The 14,933-nt window shown below is 45.4% G+C and overlaps 1 protein-coding gene across 1 annotated transcript in view; it reads right to left on the reverse strand.

The window, feature by feature from the left end:
* LOC139926073 (low-density lipoprotein receptor-related protein 8-like) overlaps positions 1-14,933 on the reverse strand; it is a 64,105-nt gene that overhangs the window by 26,999 nt on the left and 22,173 nt on the right. The window contains exons 3-4 of the mRNA XM_071917646.2: positions 14,006-14,128; positions 5,560-5,688 (exon numbers count right to left, since the gene is read on the reverse strand). Of these exons, the coding sequence (XP_071773747.1) occupies positions 5,560-5,688; positions 14,006-14,128 (252 nt within the window). The remainder of the gene's footprint in view (positions 1-5,559; positions 5,689-14,005; positions 14,129-14,933) is intronic.

Raw genomic sequence — 14,933 nt, forward strand, 5'->3', positions numbered from 1 at the left:
AATGTTGCTGCATCCCTGAACACTTGGCAACAAATACAGGGTGCTTGCAGATCTGAAAAGGTCTTAAAATGTCTTGAGTTTGATTACCTAGGGGAATATTCAAGGCCTCAAGTCAGTCAGCTCATGTCACTTATATGCAAATTAGCAAATAACATCATCTGATGCAATCACATGGAAGATTTTGTGGTGCATTTTGAAATTGGCCATGCTTGTTGATCATGTTTATCAATCTGTTATTAGTGTATCCAGTTTATTGCTACTTTTTATCACTAACAAGGGCTCATTTATTTTTGTAGTACACTATTTAGACATAGAGGCTATCTTTATTCTTGCTATTATTTAAGGAAAACCAAGCTTTTGCCTGCTGACTATAAGCTAAAAATAACAACACAGACATTTAACAACACAGCCTTAGAAAATACAGGAAGCACTAGTTAGTGAGCCATTTTCTAAATGAACAAAAACTCATCTCCTTCACCTCTATGCTGAATGAACTGAGACCTTTTGCATTTGGCCAGCATATACGCTCACACAGCACAGTGATATATTGTCTCTTCCTTCTTTCTAGATTCCTTGGGTGGGAAGACCTCTGCCATGACTACCACTGTATCAGCTTTTACATAGAGCAGTCAAAGGTATTTTGAAATAATGGCCAGTCAGCCAACCAGAAGCTGGCGGTGCGACCCAGTTCTCTCTCTCTCTGGCTGCTTTGATGAGAGGAGATGGTTGCCGGCGGCAACCACTGGCTCAGAGGTAGAGGAGAGGCATGACTGGTCACTCCAGTCACATTAATCTTACAGCTGATGTGTGTGTGTATGTATGTGTGTGTGTGTGTGTGTGTGTGTGTGTGGTGAGTCAGAATGCACAACGGAGAGACAGAATAAAGTGCGAAAGCGACAAAATTGTGAGTATGGAGGGAGAGAAAGAAGGATTAAGAGTGGATAAAAAAGAGGAAAAAGGAGATTAAAAAAAAGAAAGAGATCCAGAGTGTGTGTGAGGATGTGTCTGAGGGGAGTCATTTCCTGAGTTTTTTTATTGCCACACCCCCCAATACCTCTGTGCATATCAATCAGTGTCTGTGTAGCTAAACGACTGCTTGGCTGGCTCATAGATATTCATAGATATGGACTCAGGGGTTCACTGCAGCCGCAGCCTTGCTCCACTGCAGGAAGGTCACTGGGACACACACACACACACACACACACACACACACACACACACACACAAACATACGGACAGACACATGTATGCACACAAGACAGACAGAGAAACACGCACAGACACACACACTCGCACTGACTGACAGTTCAGACAGGTCACCGCGCCTCACCAGGGAAACAGCTGAATGGCTGACCTTTCCTGTGCTGCCACACACATTTACAGAGTCAACAGAGCCGTGATGGAGAAGAGACACACTGTCCTCCGCAGTATCAATGGAGAGCAGATAATAGAGGACAAGGCGGGAGACAGGGGGGAGGGAGTTTTTTTTTACCTTACCTCTGATATCATTATTGACTGAGAAGGCAAGCTACCAGCGGAGGGCCGGCGGGGAAGGGCAAAGGAGACGCGCAGTGCATGCTGAATCACGAGTGAGGCAAAATATTTAGCTAAATGGAAACCCAGTCTAGATAGCAGCCCCAGAAATCCCAATATTTTGATTAGCGGAATGAAATTGGGAAGGAAATTGCGTCTGTGGGAGTACTTGAGTCGTGTGAAACGGTCCTGTCTGAGAGCTTCATCATTGGGGGATGCACAGTATCTGCCAGTTCAGTTTCACTACAGGGACAGCAGTGCTTTCACAGCTGTGCGGGAAAACAGAGTCACTGTACACCGGACACCATACAAATGGCTTTAAAGATGAATTAAGGAAACAAGCAGAATATAACCAACACACACATACACACACAGAAATACTTGAGTGTCGTCAAGAGGGCAACTGATGATTACGAGAAGCCTCTGATTCTTCTGCCGTGCAGTGCAGACACACACACACACACACACACACACACAAAAACACACCATTCCAGAGCCTCTCCTCAGCCTTGCAGCAGATCCCAGCAGACTGCCGCGCTCCAGAGAGATGCCCGGTGAGTAAGTGCACATTACGCTCCACATCACTGGGAGTTGAGTACACACACACACACACACACACAGCTCAACTTTTCTTTTGGAGCCTCTGCTGCTCAATGTAATGTTAATCAGGAGGAGCTTTCTCTGGTGAGGGCTAGATTCTACTTAATACATAATTCAACATGTGGATGACTCAATTAGCAGGATGCCTCTACAAGATTTACTTTTTCAAGTCTGCGGTGGGTAATGCACTCTGCTAATTTCTACTAATAGGAGAGCACACTGGGCTTAACTGGATGCGTTCCAACTGAGTCAGTGTTGGGAGCGCAGCCTCTCCAGCAGGAGTCGTCTCTGGGGGTAAATACAGCGAGTCCGAATTGTAAGCAGGATTAAGTTCGAGCCCCCCCCCCCCCCCCCCCGTGGACTTTCAGAGCGTGCTCAAAAAAGCATCAACCAGAAACAAAACAAAAGCGGGCTCGTATTTAGCAGAGATGAGTGGTGAGTGATGAGTGCTGAGTGTCACAGAGACAATGAGCGATGAGTGTTGCAGGGAAGACAAGCGCAGAGTTTTTTTTAACCTAGAGTACAGAATGAATGGGGCTTTCCACATAGTACAATGAGTGCCAGAAAGTTAATCAATTAGAGGAAAGTATTTGAAAGTCAATTTATTTTCTTTGATTGACAACTCCCCTAACACCATCTGAATTGCGCTGATGTGGTAAACCCCACCCATCTGGTACTCCAAGTAGATTAAAACAAACACTAGCAGTTATTAGCATATACTGTTTCGCTCAGGTCTGGTCTCAAAAACAATTGTTCTCTTGCGTTCAGCGATGAATGACCAGCTACACACAGAAAAGATGGTAAAGTATCAACGTTAATGGGGGAAAAAACTCATGTCAGCCATTGTGACTTTGATCTCATCAAATGTTGATGCTGCAATGAAGGTTTTACTGGACATGACAGAAAGTGCGCTGTGGTAGCAATTGTTTACAGAGGGAGAGTTCCATCAACATCTGATGGCCAATGGCGTCCATTCGGCTCTATATACGTGATTTAACATGCAAATTAGGTTCGAATCCCACCGGATCGTTCTCCCTTGTGTCTCCCCTACATTGTTAGTGAGTAAATATCTGCAGTGCCTATGCTGGTGTGAGGGTAATGCATTTGCAAAATATAGGTTGTTCAAAAAAGTGTTTTATTCTTAATCTGTTAAGACTGATCCTGCATCAGCATGTCTTTCTTTATACCACGCACAAGCAGTTTGCCCATCTAACAAGCTGACTGAGTGTCCGTGCGGAGCAGAGGCATTTCAAGGGGCGTCTATTGTATTCTTACCACCGTTCATTCATCTTCTCCCTCTAAATGCAAACATACAGCAAGGTTAGTACTGCTTTGAAGTGAATCCCCCCGCTGCCTCCAGCCGGCAAACGCAACAGATGCACTGAGACTTGCCCAGACCGATGGGTAATTTCCACCACTCCTCCCTCGCCGCATCACATTTCTGTGAATTAAAGATCTGAAGCCTTCGGCCGCCAGTAATTAGAGTAATATAACACGCGGTGTTTTTGACACACAAGGCGGCAGGAAATCAATTATCATCCTTGCCCAGCTGAAATACTGTGAACTGTGCAGCCTGGGTTATTTTAAGATTGCATTCTCTCCATTTTTCCATTTACAACTCTTTTGACCACAAACACAACACCGAACGATCCCCAGTCAATACAGGATGCCTTCAGGTTAACCTATAGTAAGCTTATATTTAAAAGCTTCTTGTCCTTGATTAAATTTCTTTCCAGGAAGAATCCCAAAGACATAATCTTTCAGGCCAGCGCTGGGCCCAGTCAGTGCTCAGATAAGCTGGCCTGAGCAGCACTAAGTAGGCCTAATTAACAGTGTTACCTAGTGCTGTGCCGCAGTAGTGTTGGGGTCAGCTTCAGCCTGCTGGTCAGGCTGAGTGGCGTGTACCTCGGGGGGGGCTCGGCCTCTGTCTGGGTGGCTGGCAGCCGGTTGCCTGCCCCCATGTCACCGCTGAGAGGCTTAGACTGCCGCATCAATACAGACATTAGAATGAAAAAAGGATTAGCACAGGCTAGACCGGGTCTCAATGGACAGCGCGGTGAAAAGCCCTCCAAGCTAAGAGGGTATTAGATCTAAAGTCGATGGAATCACTTCCACTTGCTCTGGTGTGAGTGTGTGCGGCCACTTTGACACTGGAAGTCACTGAAAGAGAGTACTTGCAGGCTGATGTGGCAGATAGCAAAGTGAATAAAAAAATAGCAGAATGGCAAAATAAATTACAAGCGCGAAATGCACTCGATTCAGGTATCTTGCAAGTGACGTCTCTGGCAAGATAAGCGATTAGCATCGCAAGTGCTTCAAACATTTCACTCTGTTTTCAGATATGTTTTCTTCCCAGATTTGCATGCAGGAGAGGGCGAGGATCTCTTCAACGAGCCAGTCGTCTTTCTCAGATTCATGTTTTCATTTTATGCCAATTAGATTTCACTTCCCCTCTAAAAAAGACCCCGCAAAATTGTGTGTTTTCTGATTAAATAAACACGAATTGATCAGATGTCATCAAGACCTCGATCTTTACACCCGCACACAAATAAACAGCTGAAGGGGAGCAGATGCGTGAGGAAACTAACAGCATTATCTACATGTATGAGGATAATAAGGAGATGTTTTTTTCTCTGGCTCTGTGTAGATTCTGCCACGTGCCACTCCGCACAATCTTCAAAGTCCAAACATCACACCCCCTCCGGCTCTGTTGCCTCAATCAATTTCTCCCGACATGGAGGAGCAAGGGAGAGAGAGAGAGAAGAAGAAGAAGAAGCCGATTCTTCACGCCGCCTCAGAAGTAGGGCAGGGGTAGTCATTGTAGGGGGGGGGGCACATACACATGACTGAGTCGTCTGATTGGCTGCTCAGGAGGTGATGTCATCTTTGATGGACCTGAAGCTGCGGCAGATAGGCTAAAGACTCGGGGTGCAGAAGTATCGACAGACACCAACAAAGGCAGCCCATGTTTGTTTTACGCCGAAACTGATTTTTGCATTTGATATTCAACACCAAAAATCATTCCACAGCAAAGTTGTTGTTTTTTTTCCGCTAGCGCAACTGTCTTAAATCAAATCTTAATTCAAATCTCGTTAATTAGATAGCGTGCCTCCTACTGCACTTTAATGTCTTAAGCCTCTTGAAAAGAAGTGAGATCAGCCAAGATGAAACCGCATAAAATGTAAAAAAAAAAAAGGAGGCATCTGAGTTCTCACGAATGTCCTTATTCAACCGACTGCGAGACTCGTTCAGTTCTGATGTTCTTGTACATCTGTCGCTGGCCGCCACTAGAATTAAAATGGAAGTACAGTAAAGTGCAGCAGGTAGAATGGCTCCTGTGTCACCGGGTTTCCAAATAAAGCCGCTGTGTGAGGGCGTCTCCATCAGGGCGCGGGGCTGACAGCTGTCTCCCGACTCCAAACTCACCGGAGGCGCAGTCCTCCTCGTCCGCCCCGTTCTCGCAGTCCTTCTCCCCGTCGCATCTCCATGACAACGAGACACACTTGTTGGTGGAGCCCCCGCAGTCAAATTTCTCTGGAGGGCACGTCTGTTTGCCTGTGGGCAGAGATAAAAGAGATAGGGAGATTAATGCAGTACGTCTGTGAGCCCGTAAAAACAGCGACCGCCGCAACAACAACTGCAAGCCGCTGTTGGACTCTATCTCCCCCATGATACAGTTAAAGCCCGTCCATAACCAACTCCGCCGCTCTGGCCAATTGATTTTGCTCTAAAAAGACGTCTAGAAAGAACATGAAATACAGCAAATGCGCAGTTGGCCGTATAGCAAAAGAACAACCCAGGCCGCTCCCCCTTTTCCTGCCAATCTGCTCTAGTTGGCACAGGGTGGGTTTGATCCAGATTACACTGTGTTTAGTACCGAGCATGCTGTGGTTAATTATGCATCTTTGCTTACAGTGCAGCCTTAAGCCCCCCAGAACGAAATCAGTGGATCTGCCTACAAGAGAAATCATTTATCTTTGTCTTATATTTTCATCTGATATTTTAGAGCATTACCATCCTCCATTGCTACTGCATATTAAGGCGAGGCTATGCAGAACTTTAATTTTCTTGGGTTTTTTTAGGCGCCAGCCCACTGCGGCAACACTGTTACATCTGACAAGCAATGGCATAAGAGAGGATAATTTGTAGCGTGATGAGTGAGAACAAGCTCCATAATGAATATCATTTATGAGGTTATAACAGAATCTCTGATGCCGTCACCCGCAATGTTAGGTGTAAATTGTATTGTGGGTAATTGGACCAGACGGGGAGAGACTCTGCCAAGCCATCTTCTCTAAACAAAACACAGCTGTTCATATGCAAATGCATTCATTACAACACGGCACTTATGCTGAAATTGAATTCCTTTTAGTCATATTACGTCAATTCACTGTACTGTACATTTTAATAATTGAATCAGCTATACCGTCAGTGACAATTTCAACAAAACCTTTCTGTTGTAGTGTACATTTTACCTGTCTTCTTTGACCCTTATTTCCAGAGTCTAATGATGAAATGTCATGCAAATTTATCATGGTGTAAATTCATATTTTGTGGAGTGGTAAATGTCAAATCCACTGATGATAAAATGTGTGAGTGTGAGGTGTTGCTTTGCAGTTTTTGTACTATCTCCTTTTATCTTCCTGTGTTAGACAATAAAGAAGCCTTTCTTCAGAGAATTATAATCACCTTGAGAGGATTAGAGGAATTAGACTCGGTGTACTTTGTTCTTGGATAGACAGTTAAGCAACATTAAACAAGGTAGAGGACCTCATTTGGAGTTCAAATAAAAATGAGCAATGGTCTCCTTTATTGTTCAAAGGGAAAGTACAAACCCCAGTAAGACCGTAGGTAACCGGCTTCAGTGGAGGTCTGCCTCAAAGGGATGTAAGAAATAGGTATAGAAAGGTATTAAATGTAGGGAGGCATTTCAACCTTTCATTCCTGCCCCGGGCGAGGCGCGTTTGAGTGTTCCTGCAGCCTGGAGGTGTGATGGAAGAGAGGTGGGAAGAGAGGCAGCAGGCGCCTGGGGAGACGGAGCGGTGAGAATGGCTGACGCAGCCGGGCCCTGACCCCAGAAAAAAACACACTGTCCACTGCAGTGCACAGGGGCCGTGTCTAAAGCTGGAGAACCCCAGGCTCAGGGAACGCTGCACGGTTCTGCCAAGATTCACTGCTAGCTGAGTATGGACGTCTACCTGAGGAAAATCACTTCGCAGACCCACAAATTATAGTGCTGATCAAATTGCAGAGGAAGGACTCAAATCAGAGAGAGGAAGGGAGTGAAGCCGGAGGAAACTAAAGATGGGGAGGGACGATCACAGAGCAACCAAAATGAATGATTAAAACTGAGTCATGTCTGAGAAGTGAGAGGAAAAAGACAAGACTGGCTGGTCTGGAAGGAAATGAAGGAGAAACGGCTGAGAAGAGATGAAAGGAGGCAAGGAGGTGGGATCCTTTAGAAAGGAAATAACAGATTCTCTAGCTGAATTCAGACTGATGTGTAGGTCCAAAGAGAAAAAAACAGAAACCGAGAGGAAGGGAGGAGAAGGGCGAGAGAGAGAGAGAGAGAGAGAGAGAGAGAGAGAGAGAGAGAGAGCGGAGCAGCGGAAAGAGAAACAGAGAGGGAGAGCCTCAGAAAAAAAAGGAATCCATGAGAAGGGAGCCATGCCAAGAAGAGCAAGATAGAAGGGGGAAAAGAAGGATGAAGAGACGAACTGCTGAATGACCTTTCAGATTCTTATCCTTAAGCAAAATCAAAGCCGTCCATATAGCAAGTGGAGGGAGACGCGGAGGGGAGGGAGGGAGGCAGAGCGAGGGCTGGAGCAGAATCTGAATCCACCGCGCCGAGAGAGAGCTGTCCTATCCTTTTAACTGATGACTCTTTGATGAAGCGTGCACTCAATCCCTCCCCACCGCAAACAAGGGAACCAAGTTTCAATGCGCCAAACCCGTGGTACTGCGCTGCTCCGCGCGGCAGTTATTGATTAGTTAAACCTCGGATTTTATAAAGACGTGGCTAATGGGTTTTGCTTGAGAAGGGGGGCAACATAATAAAAGCCAATTACTCACAGGCAAACTGACTTGCCTCGCCGTTGTTTACCACCGGAGTGAAAAACGAGGGCACATCGCCTCTGTGGCGGCGGGGCGGGAGATCTGTTCTGGAATTCATCACCTATTATGAGACCCAAGGCAGCGTTCATCTCTACTTGACAATGCTACATCAGTTTAGCTTATTATTGCATCACCGCAATCACTATATTATCACTTGGAGTCTCTTGGCTTTCTAAAGAGACGTACTGCAATTCTTGACTTTGTCTCCTGTCACTGGGCTTGTAATATATTGCCATAAAATATATTGCAATACAAGAAAGCGCACCCAACATGCATTGTGGAGCTGAAAAATGTATTGTATTGTTAGATATAGCCATGATCTGATATGATCGGCTACAGCTGGATAACAAAACTGACAGTTCATTGTTCATTCAATATTACAGTTTCAGGCCAAAATAGCATGACATTAAAGTAATAATCCGCAACTTTTTCATATAAATAAATCACCAGTTGATACCATACAATAGTGGTTCAACCTAAACCCAGTTCATGCAAGCTATGACATTGGCTGTTCTAAACATCTGGTTCCAGGTAGGACTTTCCTGGGAAAAATCCTCTGCCACACAGAAAGTGATGCGTTGTACGTTCAAGAAGAAGCAACAGCGGTTTGTTTGTAATAAACAGAAGAACTGGGTAGTTAGCATGAGCAGTGATATCCACCATGGCTGAACAGACAAAGAAAAGAGAAACTCAAACTTCATCAACAGAAAATCCAAGGAAAAACAACAGATTTCTCGCTCAGAGGAAGGCGAGCGTGCTAAAAAGGAACGGGACCATCTCTGAGCATCACCTTTCAAGATGAAAAGCGCTGTAAGATGAAAAGCACTGTAAGATGTAAGATGAAAAAGATGAAATCAAGAAAAACAAGAACCTCACTTTAACTATTTCTTCTGTTGGATAGAAACACCTAGGCTGAACATGTTCCATCACAAAACTAATTTGCTGTCATTTTAAGCTACTTAACTGTATAATTGCAGCAATGTATCATGGACCCAGTATCATATGTGGATTTGTGCGCTCAGCATATTGTCACAGCCTGACTTGTTTTGCCTGATTCAGGAGAGCTGGTTCCTGGCAGCGACTTGTCACTGTCTGACACCACTGATACAAAACAATGCTAGTGTTTCCTCTCCATCACAAGCCTGGTACTAATGCATGTAACTGTGTTTCAATTTACGCTGTAGTCTGCTTCTCTATTTAGGCTTGTCTCACTTAAAATCATCACTCAAAATCTGCAGGAGACAAACTCGTCTGAAAAACCTGTTTCTGAGTCATCCTGGTCGTATATTCCGAAGAGACTGCCAGAGTTGACTGTGTTTGTGTTATATGTGGGTGTGTGTGCGTCAATGTGCATGCCTTTGTGTGTGTTTAAAAGGCCTATGTAAGCGTGTGCCCGAGCATGCACACTCATGTGCGTGAATGTTGGGCTGCCGGTGATGTAGGAGATAACTCGGCCTCTCTGCCTCAGAGCTGAAATGGCACAAAACGCTCCAATAACGTGAGTCATAGGCAGATTTACTGCTTCATTAAGCTGGGTTAGCGTGGCCCTGTCCCTCTCTGTGAATTATAGATCAGGTACAGGGCGAACACACTCGCTGCTGGCTAGCTATGAGACGGGAAATTGTTATTATCAGCAAAGTGCATTAGCTAGTAATGTGCTCTACCAGGGCTTCTGCACTGCTGGCTAAGATCAAGTGCTGTAACACTGCCTCCTGACCGGGAGTGAGACCTTATAACTGCTTCATGATCAGCCTTGGTTCAATTTTTGATCAAAAGCATAGACACACACAGAACAATACACTGGGTGGTTTGTCCATGTGAGTCTGGCAGAGGGATAGAGAGAGAGAGAGAGAGAGAGAGAGAGAGAGAGAGAGAATCAGAATCACCTCTACTTGCCAAGTACAAGTATATACGTAAATGTACATGTATGTGACAGGTGTGGCAGCACATTAACAATTTGCAATGCAACACAGTACTAATTGAAGTTGGATGTGTGTGCATCTCATTAACAGTGTTGGATGTGTGTGCCTCCACTCCACAGCAGTGTTGGCATACAGATATAGTAAATTCACCTGCAAACAGTGCCTTTTACAGTACACATCTAAGCATGAAAGGGAATCTAAAGGATTTAACATAAGCAGAGCAGTAAACTGCTGCACATGTACAGTGCAAATATCTCCACAAAGCAAATCTTCCCCATTATAAAGTCAATAAAATGAGGCAAGGCTTCATTACTCATTTCCCCCCCAAAAAAAATCTCAGTGGATTTAAAGCTCAATATCTACAAAGAGGTTCATAGAAGGAAGTTTTCATCAAAGCCTTCTTCAGAGAAATATCTCTAATCCACTACAAATTACGTAATTCTAAGAGGACCAAAATGAGGGCACGATACAATGGTTTCAAAAAGAACACTTCCATCTGTTTTAACATTTCACATTTTCATTAATTCAGGCGCTTTCCTCGCATAAGAAACGATTCCTCCAGGAAGAGGTTGCAGTGTGAAGTTCCCTTACGCCTCTCAAATCCGCAGAAACGTATTGAAAAGTGGAGAGGAGGACAAACTGACGTGCAGAAGTGAGCTGAACTCAGCACTTTTGTGAGACGGTGTAAGCAGGCTAACATCTCCCTCCCTTGTTAAACCCTTAAAAGTGACGAGGGCGAGTAACAACAGAGACATGTCACTGCTCGGCTGGAGAGCAGGGCGGCTTCTGCACAGCTGGCTGCAGTAGCCTAATTCCACCTTGATTACACATTAATCTAATACAAAAACAATGAGCTCTGGCACTTCACATGCTTCTCCACAGAGTCATTCATTTTTCAGTGCTCGCGAGTAACTCACTCAGTGTGGCCCGCATTTGAATTTTTAATATGCCAGTGTAACGCTACTCCAGCGTGTAATTGGGAATCCACTCACTGAGCCAGAATGATTCTGGCACAGATCTCTATGGCACTGAATCCAAAATGGCCATGCAGTATATGTGTGTGTGTGCATGTGCGTGTGTGTGTGTGTGTGTGTGTGTACAGGAGAAACAGAAAGCGACAGAAAGTACGGGAGAGTTGGGGGCAAATGGAATGAACACACTGAGTGGTTTGTGCATGTGAGTCTGATAGAGGGATAGAGAGAGAGAGAGAGAGAGAAAGAGAGAGAGAGAGAGAGAGGGAGAGGGAGAGAGAGGGAGGGAGAGAGAGAGAGAGAGAGAGAAAATGGCCTGCCTTATCAGGCTCTGGAGTAATTGGAGCATGATGCAGTAAGGTGTATGCTGTGCTGTATGTTAATTAGCCCATGTAAAACAGGGGCTTCACTTTCACTGCAGTCACAGGTCTCTGGTACCAACACAATAGCAACTTTCACATCCCCGTGGAAACTGTGTCAAGTTACAGATCAGATGCAGCATGTGTGAGATTCCGCCCTGCAGTGTTGTCATGACAGCAAAAACAAGCCCCGCTGTGCTGAAGTTTAATTGATAAATGTGAAGCTTAATTGCTCCTGATTTCAAAGCGAACTGCTGCATGGGATTGGGGAGTTTATAGCTGCCACATGTTGATGCTGTTGGCATTTCACTGTTAGACTGGATTTGCTAAATTTTCATGTCAGAGGTTGATTTTTGCATCTTAAATCTAATCAGGAAAATACGGCACTTCAAGAGGTTTTAACTGTCAGATATAAAAATCTCATTACAGCTTTGTAATCTTGCCAAGTAGCTGGCACAAACAGGTAATCGCCAGTCAAACAAGGTTAATGAGATAGACGATCAGAGAGCCATTGGAGCTGGCAAAGTGAGCAGGTTGGCTTTTGCGGCGTGACACGCTGCATGCAGACTAGTACAGTCTCCATCCTTAAGTCTCTCCTACTTTCCCCTTCGTTTCAATGTGACTGTGGCACAGTGGGATCCACTCAAACAGACAGCCAGCTGTGATGAAGTGCCTGGCGCTCATTGGCAATCCCTCTGTTCTGGATATAGCCTTGATGTGACACTTCTCATTTGAACACATAATCAGGAGGGCCGCATGCTGTGTGATAAAGGCCACCTGTATTATAGTTATCCTTGACTTTTAGCAGGAGGCAGGAGCAGGAAGGACATGCCTCCGTTTTCCCTGCAGCACAGTGGAAATTGCTGCTTGATAGGAGGTGGTGGATTTTGAAGACTCAGCACTAGTGGTCCTGGAGGAGCCATGGGGATGAGAATAGCAATAATGATTCAACCCCAGCCAAGAGGAATATCATCCCATACCTGACAGATATTTAGGAAGTAGAAACCACAGTGGTTAATATAAAAACCTACTTCTTGCAAAACAAAAGTGTGTCAAAGTGAAAATCGCAGTCAACTGAGAAAAAAGAACCCCCGACCAAATTTTCACTGTTGGTGTTCGGTAAATTTTACATTACAGCGCCATGTGAATACATGAGGGATTTCCATATAAATGACTTTCTTCTCAGCCCTGATCTCTATCTCTGTATTCTGCAGCCAAGAGATGAATCCCTCCTTCATTTATCTTTAATTGGATTTCCAATATAAACTTGTTATCCTTCAGAGGTCTCTTTATGTCTCCCTCCTTGCACTCAACTTTCTGGGGGTGACATTAGAAGCTTGCTAGACTGTTACATTATTCATTGGGCCGGCCCACACATCCACAACCAATAAAATGTAACAAAACTGGAATGACTATGCTTTCAAAGACACATGCGGCTTTTTCTTGATTCATTTTTCACTCGGCTTCATGCATTTTAATTCCCTCCCACTGTGCATTTAAAGATCAAAAGATGATAATGTGGGATGGAACCAAATATCGCTCTGATAATTGTTACACAATATCACCTTCATCATCATCATCATCAACCCTTATCTCTAACACTCTGACGAACATCATACTTAACAGTGTACAAACTGGTCAGGTACAGCCTTCTTGTACCATTAAGGCTTTATATGTTTCAGCTCCACCTCATGTCTCTCGCTCCAAGAGGGAAGCTGGCAGCCGTGGGAGAAGCAGAAATTAGCCTTTAAGGAAGGAAGAAACTATTTTAAACCGGTTAATGCCTCCCACGCCCGAGTCCCTGCTCGGTTGTGGAAGCGTCGACTCGCCTGACGCCCATCAGGGTCTGTGTGTGGGTGAGCCAGCCTGACACGGGCTAAAAGTGAGCCGCGCAGAGATCCTCTGCTCCCTAACAGCTTGGCAGAGAGGTAATCGAGGCCCTTCTTGCATTCCACATCAGACGGCATCGAGTATCGGAGTGCGTGGGCGAGCAGAGCGGTGCACGGGCGGGGCGGGCGCCTGGCTGGAGGCAGGCGAAGCGGCTGAACTGCCGCCTGAGTGGAGGTAACAAGGGAAATTACAAACCTGACTTCAGGTTCTAGCAGAGCCAAATTAAAGCCTGTCTAGCACGACTGAGATGGGGGCATGGCAGCATATCCAGATACAGCACGCAAAATGCCAAGGTAATTAGCCGGCCATGGCTTTTTTCTCCTTCTGAGTGCAATGTGTCCGATCTTCCATAACAGTAGATCCCACTGTACCTCTCAGGTGGTGTGTGTGTGTGTGTGTGTGTGTGTCTGTGTGTGTGGGAGGGGGGGATGTCATTAAGTAAAAATTAATGAATGAATTGAAATGAACTGTTATTAAATGGCATTTTTATGTGTACAAGGCCAATGTGTGTCGATTGTGCTTGTGCAGCTGTTTGTGGATGTTGCATTAGTTACCAGTGTGCAACTGTGTGTGGGTGTGTGTGTGTGTGTGTTAGCGATTGACTAGCTCCACTTACTGCAGGTCGCCTCTGCCTCGTCGGAGCCGTCAGGACATTCTGGCTCCCCGTCGCAGCGCCAGCGTCCCGGCACACACTGGCCATTCAGACAGGCAAACTCTGCTGGGGCGCACGTTTTCCTGGCTGCTCGGAGACACAGAATCAGAGACACAGAATAACAGAGTGAGAACAAGGAGAAAAAAAGACAGGGTAGAGAGAGAAAGAGCATGGTCAGTCTCCGGTTGGGCCTAATCTCTGTCGTGTAATTGGTCACATTATGTGAATCCCAGCTATCATCCCACGCATCGGAAGAGATCAAGCTCATCATCGTGCACATTATTCCCATCCAGCCCTCTCCGGTGCTCTTTTATGATATCCTTCACTAATTATCTCCACTTTCTCTATTTCCCTGATTCTTATTCATCACGCTGTGTCCCCCATCTTCCTTCCTATCTGCCTGTCTCTAAAAACAGTCTAATCTCTCCTGCAGGTTTTCCATCACAGAGCTGGGAAAATGGATGCTGATTGCTGAACGCTGTGAGCTCAGGGAGGTTAAACCTTTTACCTTCAAAACCTGTTTACGATGGAAAGCTACAAGCCAGCGAGGCCACGGGCTGATAAACATGGGTCAAACACGCTCAGAATTGAAAATGCCATCAAACAGATGTCAGGAAAAGGCGTGTTTGAGTGATAAGATGAAAAGCTGAACACGATCAAAAGACTTAGACACAACAGCCCAGAGGTTGCCGCGGCCGTTACCTAATCTGGCCGACCTGCTGTGTTCCAAGTGTCGCGTAACACATATGGTACATACACACGCAAACACACACACGCATAAAACACACTCCCGACCTGTAGCGACGGGGCTGCAAGCTCGACAACTGAGACACAAACACACAGATCAGAGCCATTCAATTTCCTCAGCCCATTACTCCAACAGGACTTGCAC

The sequence above is a fragment of the Centroberyx gerrardi genome, chromosome 13 (assembly GCF_048128805.1).
Source record: "Centroberyx gerrardi isolate f3 chromosome 13, fCenGer3.hap1.cur.20231027, whole genome shotgun sequence".
NCBI classification, from domain to species: domain Eukaryota; kingdom Metazoa; phylum Chordata; class Actinopteri; order Beryciformes; family Berycidae; genus Centroberyx; species Centroberyx gerrardi.